The 12,866-nt window shown below is 45.3% G+C and overlaps 1 protein-coding gene across 2 annotated transcripts in view; it reads left to right on the top strand.

Annotated features, from left to right (window-relative positions):
- LZTS3 (leucine zipper tumor suppressor family member 3) overlaps nucleotides 1-12,866 on the top strand; it is a 99,072-nt gene that overhangs the window by 72,178 nt on the left and 14,028 nt on the right. For both annotated transcript variants that reach the window (XM_083183924.1, XM_083184011.1), the window contains exon 2: nucleotides 9,138-9,485. In XM_083183924.1, coding sequence (XP_083040050.1) covers nucleotides 9,177-9,485 — 309 coding nt within the window. In that variant the 5' untranslated portion in view covers nucleotides 9,138-9,176. The remainder of the gene's footprint in view (nucleotides 1-9,137; nucleotides 9,486-12,866) is intronic.

Raw genomic sequence — 12,866 nt, 5'->3', positions numbered from 1 at the left:
CCTCACTAAAGGCCCCGACAGCTAGAACTACTGTACCTGCATTATAGTGCTTGTAGCATTCACTAGGTGTTATGTAATAAGAACTTACAGATGTCAGTAAGAGGTGACTTTTATGTCTAGGTGTGATCTCCCTTCTGTGGCTGCTATGCATGACATCACAACACACATCATAAAGATTTCACCCTCTACTTACCGGCCGCATACTGTGCAGATGTCACCCTCTACTTACCAGCCGCATACAGTACATATGTCATCCTCTACTTACCAGCCACATACTGTACAGATGTCACCCTCTACTTACCAGCCACATACTGTACAGATGTCACCCTCTACTTACCAGCCACATACTGTTCAGATGTCACCCTCTACTTACCAGCCGCATACTGTACAGATGTCACCCTCTACTTACCAGCCACATACCGTACAGATGTCACCCTCTACTTACCAGTCGCATACAGTACATATGTCACCCTCTACTTACCAGCCTCATACTGTACAGATGTCACCCTCTACTTACCAGCCGCATACAGTACAGATGTCACCCTCTACTTACCAGCCGCATACAGTACAGATGTCACCCTCTACTTACCAGCCACATACTGTACAGGTGTCACCCTCTACTTACCAGCCACATACTGTACAGATGTCACCCTCTACTTACCAGCCGCATACTGTACATATGTCACCCTCTACTTACCAGCCACATACTGTACAGATGTCACCCTCTACTTACCAGCCACATACTATACAGATGTCACCCTCTACTTACCAGCCGCATTCTGTACAGATGTCACCCTCTACTTACCAGCCACATACTGTACAGATGTCACCCTCTACTTACCATCCACATACTATACAGATGTGTCACCCTCTACTTACCAGCCTCATACAGTACTATACAGATGTCACCCTCTACTTACCAGCCGCATACTGTACAGATGTGTCACCCTCTACTTACCAGCCTCATACTATACAGATGTCACCCTCTACTTACCAGCCGCATACTGTACAGATGTCACCCTCTACTTACCAGCCTCATACTATACAGATGTGTCACCCTCTACTTACCAGCCTCATACTATACAGATGTCACCCTCTACTTACCAGCCGCATACTGTACAGATGTCACCCTCTACTTACCAGCCGCATACTGTACAGATGTCACCCTCTACTTACCAGCCGCATACTGTACAGATGTCACCCTCTACTTATCAGCCGCATACTGTACAGATGTCACCCTCTACTTACCAGCCGCATACTGTACAGATATCACCCTCTACTTACCAGCCGCATACACTACATATGTCATCCTCTACTTACCAGCCATATACTGTACAGATGTCACCCTCTACTTACCAGCCACATACTGTACAGATGTCACCCTCTACTTACCAGCCGCATACTGTACAGATGTCACCCTCTACTTACCAGCCGCATACACTACATATGTCATCCTCTACTTACCAGCCTTATACTGTACAGATGTCACCCTCTACTTACCAGCCACATACTTTACAGATGTCACCCTCTACTTACCAGCCGCATACAGTACATATGTCACCCTCTACTTACCGGGTGCATACTGTACAGATGTCACCCTCTACTTACCAGCCGCATACTGTACAGATGTCACCCTCTACTTACCAGCCACATACTGCACATATGTCGTCCTCTACTTACCAGCCGCATACTGTACAGATGTCACCCTCTACTTACCGGGCGCATACTGTACAGATGTCACCCTCTACTTACCAGCCGCATACTGTACAGATGTCACCCTCTACTTACCAGCCACATACTGTACAGATGTCACCCTCTACTTACCAGCCGCATACAGTACATATGTCATCCTCTACTTACCAGCCGCATACTGTACAGATGTCACCCTCTACTTACCAGCCACATACTGTACAGATGTCACCCTCTACTTACCAGCCGCATACTGTACAGATGTCACCCTCTACTTACCAGCCGCATACTGTACAGATGTCACCCTCTACTTACCAGCCGCATACTGTACAGATGTCACCCTCTACTTACCAGCCGCATACTGTACAGATGTCTCCCTCTACTTACCAGCCATATACTGTACAGATGTCACCCTCTACTTACCAGCCGCATACAGTACATATGTCATCCTCTACTTACCAGCCGCATACTGTACAGATGTCACCCACTACTTACCAGCCACATACTGTACAGATGTCACCCTCTACTTACCAGCCGCATACAGTACATATGTCATCCTCTACTTACCAGCCGCATACTGTACAGATGTCACCCTCTACTTACCAGCCGCATACACTACATACAGTATGTCATCCTCTACTTACCAGCCACATACTGTACAGATGTCATCCTCTACTTACCAGCCGCATACTGTACAGATGTCACCCTCTACTTACCAGCCGCATATTGTACAGATGTCACCCTCTACTTACCAGCCGCATACTGTACAGATGTGTCACCCTCTACTTACCAGCCACATACTGTACAGATGTCACCCTCTACTTACCAGCCGCATACTGTACAGATGTCACCCTCTACTTACCAGCCACATACTGTACATATGTCATCCTCTACTTACCAGCCGCATACTGTACAGATGTCACCCTCTACTTACCAGCCACATACTGTACAGATGTCACCCTTTACTTACCAGCCGCATACTGTACAGATGTCACCCTCTACTTACCAGCCACATACTGTACAGATGTCACCCTCTACTTACCAGCCGCATACTATACAGATGTGTCACCCTCTACTTACCAGCCGCATTCTGTACAGATGTCACCCTCTACTTACCAGCCACATACTGTACAGATGTCACCCTCTACTTACCATCCACATACTATACAGATGTGTCACCCTCTACTTACCAGCCTCATACTGTACAGATGTCACCCTGTACTTACCAGCCGCATACTGTACAGATGTCACCCTCTGCTTACCAGCCGCATACTGTACAGATGTCACCCTCTGCTTACCAGCCGCATACTGTACAGATGTCACCCTCTGCTTACCGGCCGCATACTGTACAGATGTCACCCTCTGCTTACCGGCCACATACTGTACAGATATCACCCTCTGCTTACCGGCCGCATACTGTACAGATGTCACCCTCTGCTTACCGGCCGCATACTGTACAGATGTCACCCTCTACTTACCGGCCGCATACTGTACAGATGTCACCCTCTACTTACCGGCCGCATACTGTACAGATGTCACCCTCTACTTACCGGCCGCATACTGTACAGGTGTCACCCTCTACTTACCGGCCGCATACTGTACAGGTGTCACCCTCTACTTACCGGCCGCATACTGTACAGGTGTCACCCTCTGCTTCCCGGCCCCATACTGTACAGGTGTCACCCTCTATTTACCGGCCGCATACTGTACAGATGTCACCCTCTACTTACCGGCCGCATACTGTACAGATGTCACCCTCTACTTACCGGCCGCATACTGTACAGATGTCACCCTCTACTTACCGGCCGCATACTGTACATATGTCACCCTCTACTTACTATCCTCATACTGTACAGATGTCACCCTCTACTTACCGGCCACATACTGTACAGATGTCACCCTTTACTTACCAGACGCATACTGTACAGATGTCACCCTCTACTTACCAGCCGCATACTGTACAGATGTCACCCTCTACTTACCAGGCGCATACTGTACAGATGTCACCCTCTACTTAACCAGCCGCATACTGTACAGATGTCACCCTTTACTTACCAGACGCATACTGTACAGATGTCACCCTCTACTTACCAGCCGCATACTGTACAGATGTCACCCTCTACTTACCAGGCGCATACTGTACAGATGTCACCCTCTACTTAACCAGCCGCATACTGTACAGATGTCACCCTCTACTTACCAGCCACATACTGTACAGATGTCACCCTCTACTTACCAGCCACATACTGTACAGATGTCACCCTCTACTTACCAGCCGCATACTGTACAGATGTCACCCTCTACTTACCAGCCACATACTGTACAGATGTCACCCTCTACTTACCAGCCACATACTGTACAGATGTCACCCTCTACTTACCAGCCACATACTGTACAGATGTCACCCTCTACTTACCAGCCGCATACTGTACAGATGTCACCCTCTACTTACCAGCCGCATACTGTACAGATGTCACCCTCTACTTACCAGCCGCATACTGTACAGATGTCACCCTCTACTTACCAGCCTCATACTGTACAGATGTCACCCTCTACTTACCAGCCTCATACTGTACAGATGTCACCCTCTACTTACCAGCCACATACTGTACAGATGTCACCCTCTACTTACCAACCATCCAACCATATACTGTACAGATGTCACCCTCTACTTACCGGCCACATACTGTACAGATGTCACCCTTTACTTACCAGCCGAATACTGTACAGATGTCACCCTCTACTTACCAGCCTCATACTGTACAGATGTCACCCTCTACTTACCAGCCACATACTATACAGATATGCAGATATATTGTAATTGATTTTAAATATTGACAAATACAACTCTCTATTTATGTTTTAGAGCTGTTTTGACTCCATTACATCGGTCGAGTTTTATGTTTAACATGGAGATAACATCTGGATTCGATCTTTTACTGACCCCTGTTGTTCTGAGCCTAATACATGAGACTTTTCACAAACTTGGATGCTATTACACTGGCCGATTTTGCAAAATTTTCAGAATTTGACTGAAAAATCAGACATTCGACAAAACTGGAGCAAACTTAGCTCCCGTTACATCCTGACCATAACGTGTAAAATGTAAGGTAGAAGCTGATTGGTTGATCTCTCACAATTTTCTCTCTCTCTGATAAATACCTTCCTTAATACTTGTAGGATTTATATGGGTCCCGGGACTGACAATATATCCCCTTCTCAAACCCCCCGCATACCTCGTGATTCCTTATTACTCAACCTCTACTTTATTTGAAGGGATATTTGTTTATGACAAATTATACTTGAGAGACTACAGTCCTGGGCCCCCTTTCTATCTGGGCCCGGTACTGGAACCCCAGTAGTCCCCCCTCAGACACCCGGTATATGCTTACTGGTGCCAGTAATTACCTCTATGGAACAAGTTGCTGTTGCTGACTTTCACTTTGTCTTTGTTGGGAACCAAGTGGGAATAAATCTTCTTTAAAAATGTGAAAATAATATAATTATGTATAAACCAAGATCAATCTTTAACCTGCTCACTCTCGTAGGACTGTAATCACGTTGGCAGAGATGGAGTGTTTGCTGATAAAGTTACTCTGCTACACTCTAAGTTCACACGGAATCCGCCATGTAGAGGCGAGTTATGAATTCTCTCTGCGGGAGAGAACATTTCTCCTAACCTTTCCTTCAACTCGCTTTCATCTGCCGCAATTGCTGAAAACACTTAACTGGGGAAATCTCTTGACTGAGAAATTGATTTTGACAGCTTCGAGAGCAGAGGAACATAGGGAGATGGAGACGGAGGGGAGCCAAAAGTTCACAGCCAAGGCGGGAATCCAAGGGGGTGAGGGGGGCACATGGGTGGCTGGAACTTGATATGCTGGCAAAGTTGTTAATGAGATGTATAATGGGCAGAGCATTACAAGCTGGTGAGTGCCATCTCCGAGTGATGCCAGGGTGGGCTTGCATCTTTTAATAAATATTGGGCACTAGAAGTTGTAGAACTGTGTCAGGAAAGAATGCATTACTGATGTGTCCTCAGTAACCTATTCACAAACGGCGCCATGGCAGGCCACAGCCTATGAGACTAAGCCTTGCCATGCATGCCAACATACAATTTTGTACAGAGTGCGTGTCTTATTTGCACCACAAATGCGACAATGGTATAATGCACAAGGAAACAAGACACTATCACTGGTATTGCATGCAGTAGTAGTGTGCAACTTTAATGCTAAACAGTAGTGCACGCAGGGGTGGGGGTTCTCAGTACCCAGAAAACCTGACAGAGGAGAGAGACTGGGCAGAATATTACTAAGCCCCGCCCCCTCACAGATGAGAGAGACCAGGCAGAATATGACTAAAGCCCGACACTTTGCAGAGGAGAGAGACCAGGCAGGATATTACTAAGCCTCGCTCCCTCACAGAGGAGAGAGACCAGGCAGGATATTGCTAAGCCTCGCCCCCTCGCAGAGGAGAGAGACCAGGCAGGATATGACTAAGCCTCGCCCCCTCACAGAGGAGAAATCAGGCAGGATATGACTAAGCCCCGCCCCCTCACAGAGGAGAGAGATCTGGCAGGATATAACTAAGCCCCACCCCCTCACAGAGGAGAGAGACCAGGCAGGATATGCCTAAGCCCCGCCCCCTCACAGAGGAGAGAGATTTGGCAGGATATAACAGCCCCACCCCCTCACAGAGGAGAGAGACCAGGCAGAATATGACTAAGCCCCACCCCCTCACAGAGGAGAGAGACCAAGTAGGATATGACTAATCCCCGCCCCCTCACAGAGGAGAGAGACCAGGCAGAATATGACTAAGCCCTGACACCGCAGCAAATAATTCAATGGTGAAAGGAGTGGAGCCAATTTAATGCCATTTTTATTAGAGTTATGGCAGTTTGGCCCCACCCCATACTAATAGAATGACAAATCGGACATAGAGCTGACCCATGAACTATAGTTACACTCGCAGAGGAGGTGAGTCGGGCGGCGTGCTAGTTGGCGCCTTCTCACTGTTGCTGTTCATTTATATTGGTTCCTTAAGACTTTGGTCCTGGTGAAACCAATTTTACACGCTCTCAACAAAATGGCTATCTCCATTTACAAACTTATCCTGGCAATAAATGCCTCGTCACGAAGGTTGTTTCAGATGCTTTCTACTATATCCATCACTGCTCAATCATCCTCCTCTGCCTCTGCTTAATGTGTTGGAGTGACTGAGACGGCTACTTCTTCTTCTTCCATTCCTGATTCCCCTACATATCTTGTTGCTGGCTGCACTGAGGTCCTGTCTCTCCCATGGGCGCCCTGCTTTGTGGAGAAGTGCTGCGTACCAGGGCTTCGATGCAATTGTGTTACTATGCATCATCTGGAGATTTCCCCTATTCTAATAATTGAGGAAGGTGGATCCATTTACCGACTTTGTGGAAAACGAACATTATCGTTGGAGCAGGACTACTGCTTTGCTTTTACGATTGAAGTCTTTGTCACTTGGCCACATTAATGATAATGATCTACATCGCTTCTATACACGGCTGACTGCCTGTTTCCAGTTTTGTTATGTTTTTTGTTGCTTTGCTCTGTTATTGTTCACAATGAACATATTTCCTATAACTCTACATTGTGTTTATCCTTGTATTACATGTATTTGCGTTTATTAATACTAGCTTCTGTATATTCGACCAATGCGGGAGAGCTGAGCCACCATAGCATAAGGTCATTATATAGGTTCTGAATGTGGTTCTGTACATGCAATACTTGATAAGTGATATGTTCCAGGTTGCTTTGGTTACACCCAAATGGCACCTTTGGGTGGCTAAAGCAGCGCTTATTTAGGTTAGAAGAAATCCTAGTTACAGTGGGACTTTTCACCATAATTACTATATCTATACTATGTCTTGCTATTATCCTTGACTGCATTGCCATATGTTATGACGTCTCTATATTTACCTTAGCCGACGTATTATCCTTTTGTTTGCTTTTAGTTTTTATTTTGTTAGGTTTATACTTATACCAAAACGCAATAAAAATGATTAAATTAAAAAAAAGTAATGGCTTTTTCTGGCCACTCTTCATGAAGCCCAGCTCTGTGGAGTGTACGGCTTATTGTGGTTCCGTGAGCAGATACACCAGTCTCTGCTATGGTACAGTACTCTGCAGCTCCTTCAGGGTCACCTTTGGTCTCTGTGCTGCCTCTCAGATTAACGCCCTCCTTGTCCGGTCTGTGAGTTTTGGTGGGTGGTCCTCTCTTGGCAGGTTTGTTGTGGTTCCATGTTCTTTCCATTTGAAGATGATGGATTTGATGGTGCTCCGGGGCATCATCGATGATTTGGATATGTATATATATATATATATATATATATATATATATATATATATATATATATATATATATATATATATATATATATATATATATATATAGAGGTAGAGGTGTAGGCCTGGCACTCCTCCAGCAGTATATGTAACCCAGGTGCCTTCAGGAGCAGAAGTACAGGATAGTGAAGAGACAACAGCGGCACTCTGGGAATTTTTGAAAAAAATATTTTCAGCAAAAAAGCTTCCAATGTTTCGGGGTATATACCACCCCTTTTTCAAGGTTATACGTGCACGTATATATATATATATATATATATATATATATATATATATATAGCATATATATATATATATATATATATATATGTATATAGGGGTCGTGAGGACCGGCACATAGAGCATCCAGTAGGTCAATGGGTAAGGTGCCTTCCACATCAAAGGTTAGAACATAAAGGTGCAAAAGTTGTCAATATACATGGTCAACGGTTTCGGAGCTGACGCCCCTTCCTCAAGACCACTGACACATCAACTTAGTCAAAACTAAACACAAAAGTGAGGTGCAAAAAAAACGGAAAACAGAGTACTGTAACAGATTGCATTTAAATAGTGAAACACTTACGTGATACCAGGGCATTGCTGGACGCCGGGAGCGGCTTCCGGCAGCGTGTGCTGTCGCCTGACTACTGACGTCAGTCAGTTGTCCTGACAACGGGGCTAGCGTCCGTGCCTGTGTGTGGACGGAGAGAGTGAAGGATCAAAATAGTGTTAAGAGCGCTCTAACCCTATGCGGGGAGGCGCATAGTCAAATATATTGTGAAACGTATACCTAATGCCGGTGCTGTAATAAAGTATTAAAATAGGTTAAAAAAACGAAACGAAACCGTTGACCATGTATACTGACAACTTTTGCACCTTTATGTTCTAATACAAGTAATCCACGATTTCTTTGAGTGCCGCCTCTTGTTTTCATTTTTATGGAAATCGCCAGTATATATGTATATATATATGTATATATATATATATATATATATATATATATATATATATATATAGCAATTTATCATATTTATGTTAGAATCTGTTATCACAATGCATAAATAATAAAGTCTGCCCTTTATGTTTTCTTTATAGTGCCATTGAGTCACATCTCCCATCTTCTCCGCTGCTGCCATGGCAAAACTAGAGTCCAGACCTGTCCTGAGTGACCCAGCCTACCAGAGCCAGGATTCTTTCCACTCGTTCACCAGCCGGTCTTCCTCTGACATTCCCTCCCAGGGCACTATGGGCAGCGTTGGCAGTGGAGTCGCCAACGACCAAGAGTTTGCCATGAAGAGCGTGGGCACCAGGACTCAAAACAGCCTCAAGCAGAACGACAGCTTCAGAAATGGCTACTCCAACCGGTACTCGGGGGAAGAGAAGGCCTACAAGTCGGAGAAGAACTCCATGTACATAAATGGGGAACAGCGAAAGAGCGAAAAGGTAACGAAGCCGGCGTTGGGCGCTGTCCACTATGGTCTCTTCCATGGTCCAATTGGCATTCTATATCCTCTGAGAATAGATGGGTTCCTATCTCACTATACATTTTATGGAGGAGTGCATGTAGGGCCACATGTGGATTGTGGGTGGAATGCCATAGGCTAGAACCACATTGCTGTAGGATTATTTTATTTATTATTACACATTATGGTATAATGATAAATATCTAAAGAGTTGATGAATCGGGATGAATAACTTACATATATTTATCCTATTAAGCTTGACCAGAGTTTCTCAGGACACGTGTGTGAGTCACGGTACCAGCCTTTGGGGGGGGTGCTGGGTATTCAATCCCCCCTGGAGGAAATAGCGGCCCTCGCCTATTCAATGCTGCAGTTTCCGACAAAACAGAACCGACTTAAAAACAAGTCGGATCTGTGTTGTCGGAAATCGCCACGGATTTTTGAATCCACGGTTGTTTTTCGACAATCCACCACTGTTTTAGACAATCCTCAGACTTTCCGACACTCTACATCTGTAACATTGTATTCCAACTGTTACGTCGCAGTCGAGGGAAATGAAAACGGCTTTATCAGACACTCCGACAGTCGTAAGCCTGAATTGAATAACCCCCTTTATGTTTCACTTAACAAGTCAAAATAAACTAAACTGAAGACGTGCCATTAGGCTTATGCTCTCATTATACTGCTTATTGTAATAAAAACTAATTATAGTTCGCATTGTCTTTCCAGTAGGTATATGTAATCATTGTTTGTTGTATTTATTACAATATTTGAACTTTAGTTGTGACGAATAAACACATCAGATGTTTTTTTCCAGTTGGGAATCACCCCCTGACCAGTAAGACTGGGACTAGGTGGTAGGTTTATTGATAGAGCAGAAGCCTTCCAGGTGCGGGGAGGACAGTTATCACTGTACTTCCAGAAAGGTGAACACAATATGGGTGAGTCCAGTCAGGACTCCTAAATACGCCTAAAAGATTTGTATTCGTATAGTAAAATATGAATTTTTTAGGCATATACGTATTTTCAGAATTTACTATCCTGAAAATACGTAAATATATATATATGGAGTGGGGAGTGGGGGTTCAGCAACTAATAATGTCAAACGACAGGCAAATTAACTGAAAGATATAAAACATTTATTTTAACAATGCGGGTATAAGTGAAATATAGAAATTATGTTAAAAGCATATATCTATAAAATAGAGTATAAAAGTAAATAAATGTAAAAATGCAAAAAAGTACAAAAAAAGGGGCTGTAGGTATAAAGTGCTTATCTTTTGATGGAGGAGGAGGTGGTAGGCAGCGCCCAATGCGTTTCGTCCTTAGGGCTTTTTCAAGGTATATATGGGCGCTAATACAAATCAATACGCCATCGGAAAATACGAATCAGTCAAATACGACTGATTAGTAAATTTTCCTCCAGAATATGAATTTGCATACGGCTAAAACAGCCGTATGCATTCGTATTCAGGCGAATTAAGAATACGAATACGAATTTTCGTATTCCTCATCTTAGTTAATTACCCCCACTGTATCACCATAAAGGTGAGGAGTATCTGGGTGAAGTTGTGGACCATGAGTTGCTATAGAGGTGTGCGATTGGTTTATAACACAGAAGCAGTGTCGGACTGGTGCATGAAAGTCACACCGGTGGGATTGCAGTGGTTGTTGCTCAGGTGGGGGTGGGGCCATCTGCCGCATTAGTTTGCCTAACCAATAGAGAGAGTGCATGGAATGAGCCCCTTCAAATAACTGTCAGTCACTGCATCTGTCCAGGAATCTCATTGCTGTGCCACTTTTTTATTTATTTTGTTATTTTTATCAAATAAGCGTGCTACTTACAGTTATGAGCCACTATGAGGAATATAATACTTCAAGCAGCCGGTTTTTAAGCCGGAACCTCTTATGAGTGCTCTGCAGCCAACCAAAATGTCTCCAATTGCCAGCGTTACTCTGGTACCCCTTTTACACCAGAAAATGCAAGGCCCCAACCGGGAATATGGCCCAGGAATCATGCTAGGCCATTCCCGGGTTGGCCCCTTTCACACCAGAAAAGTCCCTGCATTTTCTGGTGTGTGAAGGGGGCGGGGAGGAGGCGGGCAGTCGGCGGGATGGCGGCGGAGGGGTGAGAATACTCACCCCGGTTGCTTGTCCTCTGTGCAGGCCGGGGATCCTCACAGGAGGTGGGCGCAAATGACTGGACAGGTGGCAGAAGAAGATGACGCCCTCACTGCCGCCGGAGAGCTGCGTCATCTTCCTGACCGGACAGGACTCTGAGGACCAGTAACCCGGGTAAATATACCCTACCCCATTCACACCAGCCAGGTCCCCGGGTTGAACCCAGGAACAATCCTGCTCCATAGCAGGGTTGAAATCCTGGCAATTTTTGCCGGGATTTTGGCCCGGGAACCTTTCACACCCGGGAAATTAGGCTGGTGTGAAAGGGGTATGAGAGATCAGCAAAAAGGTGCTCAGACATCACTAGCCCAGCAACACGGCTGGTCAGTTGGTCCTGACTCTGGATCTAGTAGGGCTAAAGTCCCAGATTTCCCCAAAAGCTAGAATGCAAGAATCTAAGTTCAAAACCATTTATAGCTAAAGTTGGAATCGCCTTTTATCTAAGCACAGAAGACCATTCTGTACCCAGGAAAAGTCTGATTGTAATGGTTAAATGTACAGTAGGTAGAGACCTGTTCCAGGGGGGGGACGGAGTGGGGCAACACCCTTTGCTCGACTTATGGGGCAGGTGGGCCTGGTAGATGTATGGAGACTAAGATATCCGACGGCTAGCTGCTTCTCATGTTTTTCTGGCACGCATGGGGTTTTCTCACGTATTGACATGGCATTGATATCTAGACGGCTGGTCCCCTCTGTGACTGCTATTGAATACTTACCCAGAGGTGTCTCTGACCACTCCCCGGTGTGCCTTGAGGTGGAGTTGGAGGGCACCAGGGGTGCAAAATTTTGGCGTTTCAACCCTTTCTGGCTGACGCAGATGGGAGCAGCCTCTGAACTGTTAGTGATGTGGGAGGAATTTTTTGAAAATAATCCTGTGGAAGGGGACACTGCCCTGGTGTGGGATACATTTAAGGCGTTCTTGCGGGGCTCATTGATCTCCCGGGTCGCACAGCTGAAGGTCTTTAGTCGTAGAGTTGAGACCGAATTGGAGAGGCAGAGTACAGAGCTTGAACAGAAATACTTGACAACTGGGCTTGCGGCGGACCGTGTGGAGTGGCTGGTTGTACATAAACAATGGACAGAGATGTTGTTGGATAAATCCAAGCAACGTCTTCTGTTCCAGTCTCATGACTTCTACACACAGGGGGACAGATCGGGTAAATTTCTGGCTTACTTGGCC

The sequence above is a fragment of the Crinia signifera genome, chromosome 1, assembly GCF_055691185.1.
Source record: "Crinia signifera chromosome 1, ASM5569118v1, whole genome shotgun sequence".
Lineage (NCBI taxonomy): Eukaryota > Metazoa > Chordata > Amphibia > Anura > Myobatrachidae > Crinia > Crinia signifera.
The sequence above is the reverse complement of the archived record's forward strand: the minus strand, read 5'-3'. Positions and strand labels throughout refer to the sequence as shown.